General features: G+C 41.8%; 1 protein-coding gene across 1 annotated transcript; it reads right to left on the reverse strand.

Moving 5' to 3' along the window:
- Window positions 1-4,813: 4,813 nt before the first annotated feature.
- MC3R (melanocortin 3 receptor) lies at window positions 4,814-6,318 on the reverse strand. The gene has a single exon (XM_030009488.1). It carries the CDS (start codon window positions 6,016-6,018, stop codon window positions 5,041-5,043), a length of 978 nt encoding a protein of 325 aa, XP_029865348.1. The 5' UTR covers window positions 6,019-6,318; the 3' UTR covers window positions 4,814-5,040.
- Between the last annotated feature and the right edge of the window lie 13,499 nt (window positions 6,319-19,817).

Below are 19,817 nucleotides of genomic sequence, written 5' to 3' on the forward strand. Positions count from 1 at the left end.
ATTTAAATTGCTTATGAAATACATAATTACTGTGATGATATTAAGGTTGTGGATGGTTATGAAAAGCAGATTTGGAGCAAGCTTCCCTATGCTTGTTCTTTCTGGAAAAATTAATTTTAAACAAGAAGAATAAAAAATGCTTTTTTTCCAAGCACATTTAAAGCATCAAAAGCTATGTTTTTCTCTTTGGAGTGAATCTGATAGAGCTTATTTTCATTCATCAGTGTAAAGTCTGACTTGAGCTGTGACCCCATTACATGGCAGCTTAGGAAAGAACTCAATGAAATGTGCAGCTGTGGTGCTGCGCTGCTCCCAGTCTAGTGAGCTTCCCCTGTGTAAATGGGCTTCACCCATAGCTCTGGCCTTAGAATCTGCTTTACCTTCCTTCCTCAATGCCTCTGTCCACTTAATGTACATTATTAACTGAACTGCTTAAAAACAAGGCTGTATTTTAACTTTTTAAGTTTTAACCTTCAAAACTGAGCAGAACAGCACCATCTGAATGTTCTTCACAGAGATATGTATGGACAGGAATTTTTATTAGTCTTTGCAGTGTTCTTTGAAAGCTGTTTCTTTCCTCTGCCTTCCACCTGAAATCCTATTGAACACTGGCATTGTGTTATAGTTGTGATAAAAAGTTAGATCCATGCCTGTACCCAGAGCTCTTCTGAAAAGGGAACACCAGAGAACCCTGTTGTGACTTGGTAGCAACATTTACAGCGATATCTGGAGCTGACCTTCAGATTGCTAATACAAGCTATGTGAGCCCTCCTGCCCCTGCCCTGCACCCTGTAGCCCACTGAATGCTGTCCAAATTTCTATGCCTTATTCAGAAGGGATCATCTTATATTAGTCGGCCTGAGTGCAGCTTGCCTGTACTCTTGGATGGTGGAGACAGGGAGGAACAAGCTGTTCTGGAACTGTTGCATCTGCTGTACCAATGCTGGGTGTCTCAGTGCCCATGTTACCTGGTTTCTCTCATACTGTCTCAGAGGTGTGGAACTGAGATGGGGCTGGGTTGCCCAGCAAAGGGATTTCCAGTGTATGTTGTGAAGCAATATTCCTTTGTGGGTGAGCTTCAAAATCACCTTAATGGTTTAGGTATAGTTACCAAACCAAACAGCTAACCCTGGTCCCAAACTAGGCTTCAACAAATAGAAACATCTTATTTCAGTGAAGAGGTAGTCAAGGTATTTGTACTAATGGCCCTACTGATGACCTTGGTTGACTGCAGAATTCTGTTATTTATCCATTAAGACAAATGCTTTCAATTATAAACTATTTAGACACTTATTGATGGGAATTGCATGCATAGTGCTGAATTTTATATGAAAGAAGAAACCTGGCTGTAATTTGCAGAATATGCTGTGTTGAGTTGACTTAGCGGGATAACTCATGCTGCTGCAAATTCAAATATTTGTCTGAATATATGAGGGTTTCCTAACAAGTCTTTGAACAAAAGATAATCCTACAGTGCTCATGAACTGCCTGATTTTCTTGCAGAAAAACTGAATCATTAAATCGACATAAATGGCACCTTTAGATGAAAAGGGTATTATTTCAGACTGCCATTATCTTGTTCAGCCCCGCACTCTTACCAGGGAAGAAACACTTCTTATGACTGTCTTATACATTAGCTTAATAGTAACAGATCAAAGTGTTCACATTTCGCTGCAATTATAAACAGGGGCAGATTATCAGCAGATAGAAATGTTGCTCTGGTTACTAGCATATGTTAAGGACTGCTGCCCTGTACCAGCATGTGTTGCTGCGATGTCTTTGTTCTGCTGTATGTACACATCTATAGGGTGCACTGCTGCTGGGAAATGATACAGTTTTGGGGGGCTTCTGCTGATGTTCCAGTCCTTGTGTGTCTCTTAGATGGGTCTTGACTTGAGCCTCAGCTCTGTCCCTGAGGTCTGAGGATGGCTGAACACCCGTTCCAGGACTGCCTTCTCAGTAGAGTGTAAAGATCTGTCCTACAGCAACTGATTGCAGTGATATTTCTTTAGAGTGCAGTCCTGTTCTTCCCTTCAATTCCATTTCACACCTGGAGCTGTAGCTATTAGTATTCATTTACTACCTCCTATTGTGGGGTTCAGTCCCATGGAGACTGTTTCTTTCCCTTCCCATCACAGACAGGCTTGTGATGGCTACCATCCCGGCTCTATGCAGAAGACTGCACCATGGATTTCTGAAGTATGAGTTAAGAGTTGTGAATCCGGAACTGGGGCTGGGTAAACCCACCATCCATCCCCATGGATAACCTGTGGGGAGGAGCTGCACCTTCACTGGCTGGTGCCAGAAAGTATGAGAGAACTTTGGAGGTTTTTAAAGGGTTCTCTTTCCGTGATGTTTACATGTGGGATGGAGAAGTCTGGCTTTTTTGCTCCTTTTTGTGTAGCTCTGTGGATAGCATGTAGAATTAGGAGGTTTCTGCCCAGTGTTAGACTCTGTGTCTAGTTTTGTGACCCAGACCACCAGGACTGTGGTTTGACATGGCATGGTGCTCTGACAGAAGCAAACACGATGCTGAGTGATGTCTTCAGATTGTTTTATTCAACAGATGTATTTTTTGCTTAAAGGCAAAGCACAGTATGAATCAGTCTCATCTAAAATCACTTTCAAAAAGAGAAATAACTAGGACATCAGGTGCAATAAAAGCTAAATACACAATAAGCTGAGGCAGAACATTATGGCAAACCACGCTCGAGTGTATAAAGGTACGTAACACTGACAACAGGTAGAGTTTTTCACAACAGGTAGGTACAGTCTTTCCACAGCACGAAAGGCCAGTTGTGTGGTTTCCTATGCTGATTTGTTTCAGTTCATCTTAATGCGCCACATCAGGTGTTGCAGAAATAAGACAGGCTGAACCAACAGAACAGATCTTAGTACTGCCGAACTGTAAGTTGTGAGACAGATAAGGCTGAAAGCGGTCAGATTTAGCTTACTTGTCAGTTGTTGGGATTTTCTCTGGTCTCTACCTGAAATGTGGGAGAGTTTTCATCTGTGCCTGTTCTGCCACATGCTCCATGGTGGCCTTGGTGTGGTTTTTTTTAGTTTAGTTTTTTTAAAATTAAGGGTCATGAGATCAGGTCAGTGTTGAAACAGTAGGAGTGTTGGGAAGGTGGAAGTCTGGAGGATGGGATTATGGGAGGAAATAAGAACTCGATTAGGGAATTTAGGGTGCGATCAGAGGGCAAGGGAAATAGCATGAGGTTGGTTTGGGCTGGTGGGCAGAGTGTGGCTAGAGCACAGGGAGAGATGGTTTTTGGCCCCATGAAAATTATACACTCCATAAGGTTGTAGGATGCTGAGAATAAAACACAGTCAGACATGGGCCAGTATTTGCAAAGTGTGGGACATGTCTTCCCCACAGACAGTCAGAGCTGGGTTCTGGAGCCAGTAGCAGTGAAACAGTATCAGCCTGGGTTGTACCAGGAGTAGTGTGTGAAGGCAGAACTGGAGGCAGAGTAGATTGGGAAGCTCTGGTCTGGATAACTCTTCCTAAACTGACAGAGGGGAGCCCCAGAAATAACAACCACCTAGCAACTCCACTGAAATGAGGGGAAAAAAAAATAATAGTCTGAAGTCAAATGAGATCTTTTGGATTTTTGAAAGCAATAGACAACCCTGAGGGTTTTGGGTTACTGCCCCTCCTAAAAGTGAGATACCAGAAAGGTGCTAAGTACACTTTAGAATGGCTTAGAGTTTTCTTAGTCTGGCACGGTCTGTGATACTGCCTGTATGCTGTATTATATACAAATCATGGCAGCCTTTGCTCAGTTACAATATGCTATTTGAAGGCCACTTACATGGTTTATTCCTATGAAAAGCAGAGGCAAAACCTGAATTATTGTAGCTGAAGTTGCATGCTTTACATGCCACCAACTTGCACAAAGAGTTTGAAAATGATTGCAGACAGCATAGTGCTTTCCTGTTTCCAGTGCAGGAGTGTCCATCCACTGAACTCAGTGTAAAGCTCTTTAAGTAAAAAGTGACTGACCCATGACATACATTTCTCAATGCTTAGAAGTCGTATCTGCCATATGCATCTTATTTCTTTCAGGTACCTAACTTAGCCAAATGGGTATCTCTAAAGACCCCATGCAGCTTTTACACAAAGCTAAATTCAAACTATTTTGCATTTTAGTTATTCATTATGTTCAGATCTGTGTAGTGTTCAAAATTTTCTAAGAATGGGTCTCATTGGTGACGATTTATCAAAAGGAGATTTCTGTGACTTATTTTATGAACATACAAAACACTACATTAATCAGTGCATTCCAGTTTAAAAAAAAAATTAAAAATTTGAGGATATAATACTCCTGTATCACAATAAGTAATGTAAATGCCTTCTTCATAGAGTCACTTCTATCAGGTAGCTGTTTAAGTTGCACTATCACTGATACAGTAGCTGTTCCTTTTCACTTAAGTGATTTCTATTGAAAGAATATCTCAGTGCAAGAGGAATGTTTACTTTCACCCTTCAAAAATTTTACTCAGGTTGCTTTACAGCAAGCAGCATAAATATCAATCTATTCTTTCAATAAAAGCTGGAGGCATAGGAGTAAGCGTAGAGCAATGCTGTTACCTGCTGGTGTTTGGATCTGTCTTGCAAGTGAATAGCTTTCCGTAGAGGTAACTAATGGAATCTTTTAGGAAACACTGACTTGTTGATAGTGGCACAGAGATAAAGCAACAGGTACAAATGAATGGTAGAGAGAATATTATTTCAGTCTCTATAAGGTAGTATTCCCTTTCAGGATTCAGTTTTCCAGTAAGTTTCTTAAGCTATTTTCTAAGCTACTATGGATTTCCTTCTGTTATAACTATTTAAATAATTTCAAATAATTTGGTTGAATCTGGTTTTCATTTTGAAAAGCATGAATCAAAGCATCAAGTAGAAGGTTATTTTTTTCCTGTGTCCTTCCTTCAGATACTGCTTTTAAAGTGGAGCTGCTACGTTTCTAGATAAATATATATTTATACACCTATTGTGTGTATCCTCTCTATTGTCAACACAAAGCCAGATGTTTACAGCATGCACTGTCCCACACTCATGCCGTAACAGCAACACACTATTTCTTTGAAAGTCTTTCTCATCTCCAGACTCCGGAAAGCATAAATGAGTGGATCAATTACTGAGTTGCACATTATCAAGACCAGATAGGTATTGAAGTGTGAAGTGTAGCAGATGCAGTATGGATTCATTGGGCAAGAAATGATGAGAATGAGGTGAAGGAAGAAAGGTGCCCAGCAAACAATGAAGACACCAAGTAATATAGTGATGGTGACAGCTCCCTTCATGCAGGTACGCTGGTAGGGCACCCCATCCACGGGGAGGGCTGCAATCCGCTTAACATGCAGGCGTGCAAACAAGAACATGTGAACATAGAGGGAGGCCATGAGAAAGAGCATGGTAAAGAACATGGTGATGAGACAGACAATGACAGTTTTGCTTTCCGAGTAGGCAATGAATATGATGCCACAGATGATACAAGCAATCCAAATGACCACAATCAGGGTTAAAGCTTTCTTCACAGTCATGATGCTGTGGTAACGGAGAGCATAGAAAATAGTTATGTACCTGTCAATGGCTATAACCAAGAGGTTGCAAATTGAGGCTACCAAAGAAATACAAATCATTGAGTCAAAAACATTGTCCATATGCTGAATAAAGTGGTCATCAATGATCAAATAGCCGTTGCTCAGGATGGCAATCATGATAGTCTCCAAGGCATTTGACATGCTCACTAACATATCTGCCACAGCCAAGCTACAAAGGAAGAAATACATGGGAGAATGTAGGTTTCCATTCTTCAGCACTGCAAGAATGACAAGGATGTTTTCCAGGAGGCTGATGATCCCTAAAGTCAAGAAGACCTCAGCTTTTATGAAGACCTGCTCACAAAATCCATCGCTGCTTCTGTTGCTCAGAGTTGAGTCATTGATGTCTTCAGTGACATTAAGCAGCACAGGCTGAAATGAAAAGGCAAAGTGTGTGGTATTCATTGTCAGCAAAGGGGTTGAATTCACAAGTGATTATGGACTGATAGAGCACAGGTTTAAAAAAAAGAAAAAAGAAGGGGAGGAAAAAAAAAGAAAAAGGAAAAGGAGTCCTTCCAAGTTGTTGCTGTGCACATGGGAGGGAATCAAGCAGGACTTTTCTTTAGTCACTTTTACAAGTAGAAACATAAAAAAATCAGCATTTATAGTGAGTTTTGCATCAATCACAGGCTGCTCTTCTCCTTTATAAGAAAGTGAGCTTCAAATCTTGCAGACATCAAAGAATTTTCTCTGAAGGGAAAAAGCAGCAGCAGCACATTGCTGGTTCTAGCTCTCCTGATGATTAAAAGCAGGGAGTTTTCTCATCTGCTATCCTCTGCTGGGGCTAGTGGAGGTTTGTTGCCAGCAGGTTGCAGCTCAGCGAAGCATCTGTTGCTATTTCAGTGGCAAGAAAGGCAAAGAGAACTAAGGGATTTATACATGCATGAAAGAAAAACCAACTCCTACTGCATCCTCCGTGCAGAGCATTGGCCATTAGAGAGCAAGCACCTTTCTGACTGACAGCTGCAAACACCAGGTACCGCATCCCCACCGCTGGCTCCACCAGCAGATCCGAAACGGTCTGGCGCCCTCTGCAGATAGAGAGTAGGATGGGTTTGCCTTAAAATTCGTCCGAAAAAAGGGATTTTCATCCAGCAAAACTTTATGCCTGGTCTCGGCAGCCGGCTCCTGCCCGTGGGAGTGAGCAGGGGCAGGCACCTGAGGGGTGGGTGTTCAGGGGCAGGCAGGGTGCCTATACGCTCTCCTGGCCTCTGCTCCTCTCCTGCCCAGAGCCAGAGCTCCTCTTGCCTGGTTCGAACGAGCTGGCTGAGCCCTGGGCTGAGTCCAGACAATGCCTCCCTTGAGGATGTCCTGACCTCACTTGGGCTTCGGACCTCGCGATTAAAGACAACCACCTGAGGGTGAGCTGTACCGCAGATGGGATGAGGGTGCAAATAGTACGCCCTCGATATAGTTGCTGAGGTGCTCCGAAGGCTGCCATTAGCTATATAACGTTGGTCTCATCAGAGACAAGCTCCCAGGGATTTCATTCCTTGCCCAGAAATGGTTTGGGATTTGTTTGTTTATTTTGGTTCCTAAATTCCTTGCTCACAAGTGAAGCAAAGTGTAGGTGTGAGTCTCCACACCACGCTCTCTCTGCATCATGACTCTCCAGCTCTGCTGAAGGATCTTAGTCAGCCTGAAGGCTTAACCAGCTCTTGCAAGTTGATCTTTTTTTTTTTTTTTTTCTCCCCTTCTTCCTGTCTGCAGAAGTGTACTATGTTGTACTGGCAGAGAAGGGTCATCCCAGGAGGGGCCAGAGGCTCAGCTGCTTGTTAAACCAGTTACATGGAAGTTCATTTGTAGCTGAATTCAATTTCCAAACCATCTCTGGCAGCATTGGTTTCAAGGACAGTTCTTCAAGTTGAATTGCCTCAGTTAAACCTTTTTTCCCCCTTCCCCCCCCCCTTTTCCCCTTTCCCCCCTTTTCCCCCTTTTCCCCCCTTTTCCCCCCTTTTCCCCCCCCTTTTTCCCCCTTTCCCCCTTTCTCCCCCTTCCCCCTTTTTCCCCCTTTTTTTCCCCCTTTCCCCCCTTTTCCCCCCTTTTCCCCTTTTGTTCCTCTTTTTCCCCCCTTTTCCCCCTTTCCCCCCCCTTTTCCCCCTTTTTCCCCCTCCCCCCTCCCCCCTTTCCCCCTTTTTTACCCCTCCCCCCCTTTCCTCCCTTCCCCCCTTCCCCCTTTTCCCCCTCTTTCCCCCGTTCCTCCCTTCCCCCCTTTATCCGTACCTTTGCGCCCCCCCTTCCCCCTTCCCCCTTTCCCTTCCCCCCTTTCCCCCCTTTTCCCCCCTTTTTCCCCCCTTTCCTCCCCCTCCTTCCCCCCTTCCCTCCCTTTTTCCCCCTTTTTTTCTTTCCTCTCTTTCCTCTCTTTCTTCTCTCTTCTCTCTCTTCTCCCTCTTGTCTCTTTCCTCTTTTATTTTCTTTTTTAATACTATTGCCCAGTTCATGAGAATGGACAATTAATGTTGGTCTGGTTTCCTTGGTAGCATCTCCAATAGCCTGAAGCCTTCCGATCTAACTGCTCTTGAACTTTCTCATCATCCCTTAAATCTCTGAAAAGTCCTTTATTCCTAAAAGTAGATGCTGGGTACATGGGACTGGTCTGATATCAGACCTGTGGAATGAGTTGGTCTGACCCAGCATGTTACTGGGTTGCTGGGTCTGTCTCCAGCATTTCAGCAGGCCCATGCACCCTTGGGTACCTGTACTAGAAGAGCTGCCCGGCTAGACATCTCTGTGGGAGAAATGAAACAAATTCCCATGTGCCCTTTCCTTTCTTTACTCTTTCAAAAGTAATCCTTCTCCCCAGCAGCTGCTTTTTCTCACAGGAGCCCACCATGACTGATCTTAACTGGAATTGTACTGATCTTAAGCCTGTGCAGGACCAGGGAGATTTTCAGTTATCATATATTAACAGGCAAACATAAGGTAGGTTTCCCTTGCACATTATTCATTCACACTATATCTCTGTAGTGAATTTTCTTAGTTTCATTTTTTTTGCAAGCACTCACTGATGTCTGCATACTTCATGACTCACGTTTTTGCAGAAGTACTTTAGAATCAAAGCCATACAATGTCTTGTATACTAATGTTTGGGGTTTCTATTACAGGTTTGTTAGCTCAAAAAGTCACAAATATTCTCCAGTTTCATTTTGAGCCCACAGAATTATTATCATGCACCCATAATTCAATACCAAGAGGCAACAAATCTCAAGTTCAAACTCCAGATGATACCTTTACAAGGATGATATCCAGTGCAGTAATTTTGATCTGAAAAAATAGCTGGGGACTTGCCCACCAAATTGTCCAGAAACATTTTAAAGATCCTAATTGGTCTCTCAAAGTCTTTCCCTAAATTCACAGTGATGTAGTTGAAAGCAGGTAACTTAAACCAACAAACTCTCTCTCCCATGCCTCTAATCCCATGGCAGGGAAAAGATATTCCCTGCGTTCAAGTGTAGCAGTTATGGATTTAAGCTTAGAGTGGCTATCTTTATTTTGTGGAGTGAGCCCCAGTTGCTTCTTGCCAGCTTTCTTGAGCCGATGGAGTGCACTCAGGATAGTGATTTCAAGACATAATGACTATCGCTGGCCTTGTAAACATTGTCTTTCCAACTGAGGAGGAGCCCACCTTTGCAAGGCTGGACAGATGTCCCTCCCTGCCAGCTCTGTCCTTGGGTACTGTCTTGTGAAGTGGCAGGTAGAGATTGTATCCTCTCGGGGTGAGGACAGGATCAAAGGCAGAGCACCCATTCATGGAGGAGAGCTCACCCTGGAGGAATAGCATCCTTCTGGGCTTGGCTCTGGATTACCTGGTGATGGAGGGGTACTTATATTTTAGGCACCCACATATAAACTAATTCATAGGAGTGCTTTGCCATTTACATTCCAGTCCTGTCTTCCCCATTTGGTTAAGTCTCAGCAATATACTGCATTAGTCCTGCAAATATCAACTCCAGAATCCTCCATTCCTTGTTGCCACACTGTTTCAAAAGACCACTACAGATTTTCCCACCTCTCAGCTGCATCTGAGAATAAGTCATTAAATATGTTGCATTGTGAATTTCTGAATGTATCTGACAGCAGGAATCAAGCTACCATTTGCACTGAGATGCAATTTGAAGTGGAAATTGAATGTTATATACCAAAGTGGATTAATGGCACTATTAGCTTTGCCATTAAGTGCTAAAAATAGTGGGCTAGAGCCTCATGTATCTGATTGCAAGCTCAAACTGATTCTAATGTCTTTGCAAAAATGGGAAGAAGCTGTGCTTCCACAAAAGACAGCAACATGTTAGGCCTTATTTTCAAAAGGTGTAAGGGGATGTCTCTGCTCAGCATTGGAAAACCTACGTGGTCTGAAATTTTGCAATATATTTTGCAATGAAATATAAATTGTGGCCCCTCAGCTGTCAGTTCCTGCTTCATTTCCAGAGATACAGTTAGTGATCATGTCCTTTGCAGTGCAAAATAGACAGGTTGCTTTAACATCCAACACAGTGTTGCAGTGGATTTCTGTCCTGGCAATTGCTACGTTACATCTGAGGAGTGACAACTTATTAAAATGTACTAAAATGACAGTAGGCATTCATATCCTCAATCTCTTAGATAGTGAAGTCCACTTGTCTTAGGTAGGGGAGCAGAGCCATGGCGATTGTTGCAATCCAGGGCATATAAAATGAAATAATACTTGGTTTAGGTCCTCCCTCCACTAAAACCTGGTGAAGAGAAGACTGGAAAGTTAGAGAGATGTGAGACGTCCGTGTGTACTCCCCAAATTTTGCCTTGTGCATAGCTGTTCCCACCTCTTATACCCAAGGCCTCAAGGGAAAACGTTAAACTGCTGCCTGGGATGCGCTCAGGACTCTTGTTCAGAGGAGATCCATGATAGAAGTCATGCAGGTTGAGTGGGATGAGCCAAGGTGTTGGATCTTTGGGCTTTGCTGGGTCATGGTGAGCTAGTAAGCTCACGGCACATCTGAATGTTTCATTGCAACTCTGTTAAAGTACAGAAAGTGTCATCTGTTTTAAATCAATGAGGAAAATACCCTTCTCACCTCTTGTCTTGGGCTCTGCAGTCCATGATTAATGTTACATTTCATAGCCTTCTCTCATTCTATTCTATTCTATTCTATTCTATTCTATTCTATTCTATTCTTCTATTCTCAGGAGAATAGTAATTACCTGCTCCATGGGAGCAACCATCTGTTTATTATCCTCTAACTTCCTTTAAACTTTCTAATTTTGTTTGGCACAAACTATTGTTGAAAAAGACTGAAAATAAAGCAAAATTATATGCATTTATCAGCTTGAATCTCACGACAAGTGTTAAACAAGCTTTTTCACTCAACAAATTTCAGTAGACAGCGCTTGATCACCTGAGTGTTTACAGCAGTGTCATTGTGTGTCCTCTTTGACAGATTCTTGTGAGGCTTCTACTTCCGGTTTTGTTGGAGTTTGATAATCTCCAAGTAAAAAACAGTCCAAACCACACTTCCACTATTTATTATAACCAGTGATATCTTCATGATTTCAGTGAAAAATACTAAACAGTTTTTTTTCTTGAACTAAGTCAGTACTTGAGAGGTTTATGATCTACAAGTCATTTCATGAATAAGATCTGAAGTTTAATTTATTGCATTTGTCAAGTATTCTATTATCAAAAACTAAAACTCTACTAAGGCAGCTCTTCAGCATAGAATAACTCTGCATGTCAGTAGAGAGCTAAGTAACCATCATGAAGTGCCCAGATGATGAATTAAAGCACATGTTTACAGATATTTCCAAATCAAAGCCTGTGAAGTAATGGGCACTCTAGAATTCAAAATGGGCACAGAGTTCAAACACTATGTACTTTGCTTTGCTAAGATAAAATATTTTATCTGTTAAGTCCTATCCTATAAAGAATAAAACTGAGGAGAAGTCTTCAAGAGTATTTCACTTACTATTTTGGCTACTTGGAACCGCAGGAGAATAGTAATTACCTGCTCCATGGGAGCAACCATCTGTTTATTATCCTCTAACTTCCTTTAAACTTTCTAATTTTGTTTGGCACAAACTATTGTTGAAAAAGACTGAAAATAAAGCAAAATTATATGCATTTATCAGCTTGAATCTCACGACAAGTGTTAAACAAGCTTTTTCATTCAACAACCTCACAAGGGAATTCTCTCTAGAAAACTCCATTATCCACACTTAGCAATAGATGTTACTTTCTCTTTACCTTTCCCTGAAGATTAAACCGTTTAACTAGTAAAGAAAAAACTGAGCAATAATAACATAAAAAAAAAGAAACCTTACAATATTAACTGCTTTGTAAAACAAGACTGAGGTTTTTACCGAAGAAAATGGTTCATTTTTGCTGGTAGTTAAACCAGCCAAATCTTTTTCTTTGACTTCATCACAGCCAACATTTCATTAATTGTGCTGACATCCTCTTATTTACAGCTTTTTTTCATAGAAAGAGAGGGGTTTTTAGGGTAAAATGATGAGATAATGAACATGAATGAAAGCCTCCTCGGTAAGAGACATCCTGATAGATCTAATTTCCACATTTTACCCATTTCATCTTTGTGGGCTTGGGATGGGTTGCCCTGACATTTTAGAAGGGCTTCTCATGATCCTTCTAAGGATCCATCTACCTGCAATGAAGCATACATAACATTCATTACCAATATTACAGGTTCATGGACTAGATAATAATTTTAAGTTTGGAAGCCTTAGGTAATGAAGGACAGCCCTGGCATTGGCAGATAAGTCAGGTGATGGAAAGTGTATATTAGAGGATACTGTTAAAGAAAAGAAATGGTCTGCTAGTTCACAGAGCTCTATGCTGCCCTGAAAGTACAGGGCAAAACCCTGACAAACCAAGGCTTATGCTGGTGATATGTGAAAACATGAACCTGAAGATAAACTGTCTCATCTTTTCAGGCAAAGAAAGAAATGGAAATTAGGTCTTGCAAATCCTGGGCAAGAGCTCTAATCAGTAGCCCAGAATACAAAACAGCAAAGAGGCATTTTCCTTTGAACCCATTCTAAAAGGAGATGGCCACTGCCAAATATTGTCAAATCTGGTCACAGGTATGGAGTGTAGTGAGGAGAGAGTACCTGCAGGTGTCTGTCCAGCTGGCTTACACATCTTCATCAGGCTTAGGCACAAGGAGCTCTATCGGGCAAATCTGAGACATGCAGAAATCCTTAGTGTCTTGAAATCTTCAGGGTCAAAATGCTGGTGCTGATTGAGTTCAAATGCTGGCCTTCAAGCTGCTAAAACTTTTCATTTTTATGGGTTTTTAAATTATTGTTTATAGAAACACAGAAGGGTGTTTCCCTCAGTAAAAACTGTCTTAGGTCAGACTTGTTTAAAGAATTGGTTTTAACTGTAGCAGTCTACCCAAGTGCTGGTATTTGTGTACAGAACCAATACAAGCTTTGAACTCCAGGTGCATTTCGAAAGATTTCTATTGCTCAGCTAAGCGAGACACTGAAGACCATCTCCACAATCCACCTCCAGTAAATCACTCTGGAGGCTGAAGAATCAGAGTATAGGAGGTTAAGTTCTCATAGTAAAACACAAAGTAAAACAAGCATAAAAATCAGCCCTTGCCTCTATAAACTTTTGGGTGTGTGAAGACGCATCATAAGAAATATACTAACAAAAAATCAGAAAAAGAGAAGGGTAATTCTGGAGGCCAAAACCAGAGATTTTTACCACTTATTTGATTACAAATATGATAGTCTAACTGAATCGAAGTCATGCCAGTTGGTGAAACACACAGATTCCTCTGCATCTACAAGGAACAGTACAGTTCAGGGATGTGGGGCTGGAAGCCGAAAGAATAAAATATGAGAAGGAGGCAATTTAATTATCAATGATCGCTGACACAGCAAGGGACTGAACTTAATGCTGCAAGAGATGTTTTTCCCTTCCCATGCACCTATTCTCCTCTGACCCATGGCCCCAGCTGCTGCTGACTGGAACATGGCATCAGGAACTACAGAGAATAGATGACAGTTGCATAGCAACTACAGGGACAGAAACCAAGGACTTCTCTCATTTAGCACACCACACGATTAAAAAACAATGTCGATAATTTCAACAGTGAGTTTGTTTTTTGAGTCCAGGGAATAAACAAGAACACAGCAGAAAGATGACACTGCTCCCCGGGTGTCAAATAAACATACTCTCACAACACTGGAAGAGATTTTCATGTTGGAAGAGTAGGTCCTCACTTGATACAACCAACTGAAACCCTGTTGAAGCAGAGCACTAGCAGTTTGCATCATTTAGGATCTGACCCACTGAATTTTCTTTCAACCCTGGCTGGAGTAAAAAGCACCAGTACTGCAAATGAAGAGGCAGCCTGCCAACCTTTGCGCTGAGTGAGGAAAAGGAATATGTAATAGTGGTTGCAATGAGGTGGCTTTCAGATGAGTGTTTCTATAATTTCAGCCAGTTAACATGTTAATTTAAACAGACTCAACTTTTGGACATTATATACAATTTCCCTTCTCATCCAAGGGTAAAAAGAAGACAAAGCAGACCTGATTGCAAAACACTTACCAGCACCTGCAGGTATGTTGTCATATTCAAGGGATTTTAAGTGCTTTAGACTAATGATAATCAGTATCAGTTTTGTCCTCTCATTTACGGAGTGAAAGACAAGCAGACATGATTGAGCCAGCTGCATTCTGCTATTCAACTTCACCAGTGCCAACAATCCCTGGAATATCTTCCTCATCTCCCTTGTCTTCATAAATCTCATTGCCCTGCGGTGCTGGGGCTGAGCAGTGAGTGCATTTGGCCTTTTAAAGCCTAATAACCTAATGCTGCTGACTGACCTAATTCCTGGCACTATAGATTACTGTAAGACTTTGGAGACTGGCAAGCTTTAAAGATGATTTTACTGAGCTGTCAGATGCTGTGGGTGGATGGATATTGGGAGAAATTTTTCTGCTGGTGCTTAGTGCACTTCAATTTCTTGCTGTACTTGGAGTCCAGCATTGCTTCCTTGCAGACTAAATACTCATACAAGAAGGACAGACACCCCCCCCCGCCCCAACCAGAAAATTGAACCTTTTTTTCCCTGATGTTGCCACTCCTTACATGCTAGAAATGCTGTGTCTGTCACCAGCCACTCCTAGATCTGCAGAAGTACCAGTTTCAGACTGTTTAAAATGATGTCTACTTGCAAGTCTGCCTATTTGTGTGTAGCCCCATGTGAAAATTGCAAAGGAAACATCCTTGGCTGACTAAGCCATCTTAGGGGGAAAAAAAAAGGAGGAAAAAGAAAGTGGGGAATAAAGTCCCACAAGTGTTTACTTGGTTGTCAGTTCACTTTTCAGCACACGGGATTTTCCTGAAATCAGTCGGAAAGGCCATGGTGTGGGTGGTTTCCTCTTTCTAGCTGCAGAAGAGGGCTCCCATAAGACTGCTTCTCTCTCAAAGACAGTGATAAGAGCTATCCGAACCTATCCTTTAATTTTAATTACCGGTTAGGTCTAACTTTTGCCTTGTTAATTTGGTCCAAGGATTTCCTGTTCTGCTCCTTGTGTTTGGAAGATACTGTCCTATGGTTGTAAAAAATTCAGCTTCAGTGCTTTTATCTGCATTGCTTTTTGCAAATAACTTCTCGAACAGAGTGAGGCAATCTTTACTTATTTCTTAGGCTTTAGGGCTAACTAGGAGTAGCAAAGGCCCGTGTCCATCTGTTAAACCAACCGCATGTGCACAACCATGCTGCCGCCCTTGGAGATGTTGTCCTTCAACAGTAAAATGGGACTTAAATGCTCTTCGGGGTTAGAGAGAGTCCCTTTTCTAGATTCTGAAATTTGCAATATGAGCCAGTTTTTTCGAGTAATGTCAAACTCCAGAGTGTGAATATGGACTATTTTCTGTTAGAATCAGAATCTTCTTCATTTTGAAAGCAAAATATATTTGGAAAGCAAATATGGTTCATGAAACCTTGTATTCATTTATAATGGAAAACAGAAGTGACAAGTAGTTAGTCTCATACCATTTCTTGTTCATTCCTTTTTTTTTTTCAGTTCAAGTGCACAAGGTTATTTACATATCTTTCTTTGTATTTAAAATAACATATGGTTAGGTGTTTCTGAATAGCACATTTTCCCATTTAACACAAGAAAACAAGCTGACGTTTTAAGTTTTTATTTGTCCTGAATATTGTCTTGACAAGAAAAGGTGTTGGCATGGAAAGGTTACATCTATTGATCATCTTACACAACTTCTGATGGAAGAAATAATTAAATTTCAGCTGAATTACCAAGGGCACTTTAACTGCTTAGAAACTTCTCAAGTTGTTTTGTAACCTTGGTCTTCTAGGCCAGTGCCTCAGAGGATGCAGGTGCTAGAAACCTAAACCAATGAAGCCTGACCTCAGGAGCTCCTTCATTCATAGTTATCTGAAGATTATTGTGTCACTGCCCAAAAACTGTTTGCAGAGGGGCAGAGTGAACCTTCAAACCCCTCCTGCTTCCCCTGACTCCAGTCACTTCCAGTCTGTGCTCTATTATTCCTTTTGTCTTCTGGACTGGTTGTAATTAATTAATTTTTATGTAGATACATAATAAATGTGTCTAAACACAATATATTAACAATATGTAGGCATAATACGACTAAAGATTTTCTTTATGTGAGCCAATGCTGCCTTTCCTCCTCCAAGCAATGCCAGCTTGAAAGGTTTGTGTGGACTGTCTGGAGAGACTATGTGCTAACAGGGTGTCCAGAGATCTGTCACTGCTATAAATACATAGCCCTGCCTAGTGGGTTATTGTTCCTTCACTGGCTAATTAAATGTCAGAGCAGGAAGGGGAATAAAATACTGCTTTTACCGTTTTGCAGTGGAGATATGAGATTCAATGCCAGGGTACCGCATTCCTGTATCTTAACAACAAGATACTTTTTTTCCAAATGTAGTTCTCCTTTCCCTCTCACCCTATGTAAAGCAGAGAAGTAAGGTCATTCAGTCTGAGAGTCCGAGCTTCGTGTTTTCTCCTCTATAGCTGGGCAGGTATTTTTCTTGAAATCTCTTCCTTCATTTTCCGTATTAAGTGAGAAGCGATGACTGAATACGGCCAAGCTCTGCAGATTTCCCCTTGTTCTTTCCATTGCCCAGCAAATAGCCTGATGATGAATAACTCTGTGACACTGAGGTTGGAATTTCAAAAAGCTCTTAGTAATAGCCTGCCACTGGCAAACATTGGTGGCTAAGGTTTCTAAATAACAGCTATGGCTAAAAATACAGAAGAGAGTGCAGCTGAGTGCTCCCTACATTGTAAAATAGAGGATAATGATGAATACTTCCTGGAGGGAAAATTGGCAGGGCAAGGTCTCGATTTACCCACTTCAGTTTTCTGTTGCTGCTGCCACCCAGGACTGTGCCTGCAGGCCTCTTTTCTTGGGGATGCTGTTTCAGAGACTGTGCCAAAAGAGGCTGCTTAAAGGCAAGTCTTATTTCAATGAAATTCCTCATTCGAACACCAATTTTGTCAATCATTTTTTAAAGCCAGCATCTAGGAACCTGGCTTGTGTTTGCTGAGTTTAGTGACGTGTAATAGCCCCCTCTTCAGAAAAGCTGGGCTTGCAAATGTGCTTGCTAAAGTTTTGGTGATTCACTGCTTTGCTTGAGCTTAAATTTATACCACTGTGTGTATAAAGAAGGGTGAGGATTTTGGTGAACACTTGGTCATTGTGTTTGCAACACTCCTGTCTAAAGCCTGCAATGGGATTAAATGTGTGTACAGGACAGATGGACAACTGCATGCGTAGTTTCAGCCAACAATATCACTTACCTGAGACGTAGCAGTTGCATGTGGAAGCCTTTTGCTTTATTCTTACCCTGTCATTTGCTGACCAAGACTGAAAACAGAGGAGGTGACTGTATTAGAGCTGTCCCAGTACATGGTGCAGTGGCCAGAATGAAATGGGGGGAAGGTGAGGAGGCAGCTGCAATCTCCTGTCATCTTTTTTTAATATTTGCTTTTGTCAAAGACAAAGTTTTGATTGATGAAAAGGACCAAAGCCTCAAAAAGAGATTGCATAAGAGGCATCCTTTTGTCATAGAGCTCTTTCCAGGATGAAAACGCCATCCTGGAGCACGGAGGACCTCGACTCCTCTACTGCCTCTGCACCTCATTAAAGGGCTGGTGCAGCTGTGTTTCAGAGCCTTCAGAAGAGTGATCCGACTGTTGCCCTCGGAGGCTTTCAAGAGCCAGGATTGCTTTAGCTCTCTCTGATTCCACAGCCAATTTCTTGCTATTTCAAACCCTTCAGCATTTACTGCTTGCCCCTGCTGTGCCCCAGCCATTCCCACGAGCTGCTGGACGCCCTGGGCACAATCACTGGAGAGTCCATCGTATTCTGACTCATCGCATTTAAACCCAAACTCTTCAATTTTAAACTGCTTTGATGGTCCACTTTTTTGATAGCCTGAGATTAAGGTAGTGTCTGGTGCCATCTTCTGTCACAGAGGAGTAAATATATAGAACTGTCATTTTTAACTTGGAATAATGTGTGTTTTTAACTTGCTTAGCTTTAGGGTACGTCACTGGGTGCAGCATCAGTATTAACAAGGTGAGATCACCAGTGATAGAGGACTTGAATTTTGCATGGAATATATTGTAAGCAGTTGAAAAATGACTTAAAATATGAATCAGTGTAGTGTCACCTACTTCAGCAAAGCTTTCTTGACCCTAAAGTGCAGGCTGTGGGGCAAGCAGGTGTGAGCAGTGCTGGCTAAAGGCCATCGAGCTTCAACTAAACTTGAAAGGAACTTTTCATGGCAAACACTGCTTGGTTTTTTGTTACTTCATCACAATTTTACAAAGTTGTCCTTGTCAGGGTTAGCTCGCCCCTTTCAGGCAAGAAATTTTGCCTCCATCCCCCATGGCCCCTCCGGACTGCAGGAGGCAGAGGGGATGCCGTGTCTGCTGCTGGGATGGGCAGCTGTGGCTCTCTCCTCTCCTCCCCTCTCCTCCGGTGTGGGGTTTGGGGTCGGTGTCATCGTCCCATGGAGCTGAGCACCCATGGGGTGGCATGTCCCCTCCTCCCCACCGAGCAGAGCCTCCAGAAGGACCAGGGCACCGCAGGGATGCAGAGGGAGCACTGCTCTGACATTTCCTTTAGTAACGTTTGTTGCACGCAGTGGGAAGCTTGAAGGAAATTGCTCAAGTAGATGAAGAATCGTTATTTTTAGAAACATGTGGGTTGTTTCTTTTCTTTTCTTGATGGTGACAATGAACCACTATCAAAGGCAGAAGACTGCTGGAAACACTTTGTTGTTCAAAATTCAGCAACTAAGTAGTTTGTGCATTACCAATTCACAAAGGAACAACTAATAGCTCTGTTGCTAATTACTGATTTTCTTTATTTATGTATCAAACTGCAACTATGCTTTGCAAAATGTATTGTACAAAAAAAAGAATGAGAAAAGAGTATTTTCTTTTATAAAAGAAGCCAAAACCTGACACCTCCCTCAATTAGGCACCATGTACCTACTTCATTGTAATGAATAGATGTATTATCTCTATCTTCTAGTTCCTAGCTTCTTAAATTTTTTTTTTTTGATTCTCCCACTATTCATTCAAAATGTGCACATTGAATTAATTACAAAATTAACTCAAATTACCTGAAAAAATTGAAAACCCATATTTCACAGGAATATATTTCTTTTACGGTATTTCTGGTATCCATAAATACATGGAAAATGTTTAAATTTGCCAGATGTCCTGTGTGGCTGGCTGGCATGGGCTTCCACTGCACAACTCTGGTGCCTCCTTGCACGTTGATGGTCCCCGGGCATCCGAGTGTCTTGTTGTGTTGGACATACTACCACAGTGACAGTCCTATCCAAGCCACCTCATCCCACCCAGCTCTCTCCTCTTTCTCTTGGGATTTATTTCAAAATCACAGCTATAAGCTAAATAATAAAAATAAGACGAAATTGATACATTCTGGCTCTCTCAGATCTGGAATGATCTCTTGACCCTGCCAGGAAAGGCTGGGTTTTGGATATAAGGGTCTGATTTCAACAGGTATAGTTGAACATAAACTGTTTATTTTTTATATTGAAATATATTATTTCTGCTTACAGTTTAAGAAGAAATTTACAGAGATATAGAAGAGGCTAAGGTGTATGAAGCTGTGTACCTTGGGAAGGATTTATGGGTGAGAATACTGCAAAAATTGGCAG

This window comes from Aquila chrysaetos, chromosome 3 (genome assembly GCF_900496995.4).
Source record: "Aquila chrysaetos chrysaetos chromosome 3, bAquChr1.4, whole genome shotgun sequence".
Classification (NCBI taxonomy): domain Eukaryota; kingdom Metazoa; phylum Chordata; class Aves; order Accipitriformes; family Accipitridae; genus Aquila; species Aquila chrysaetos.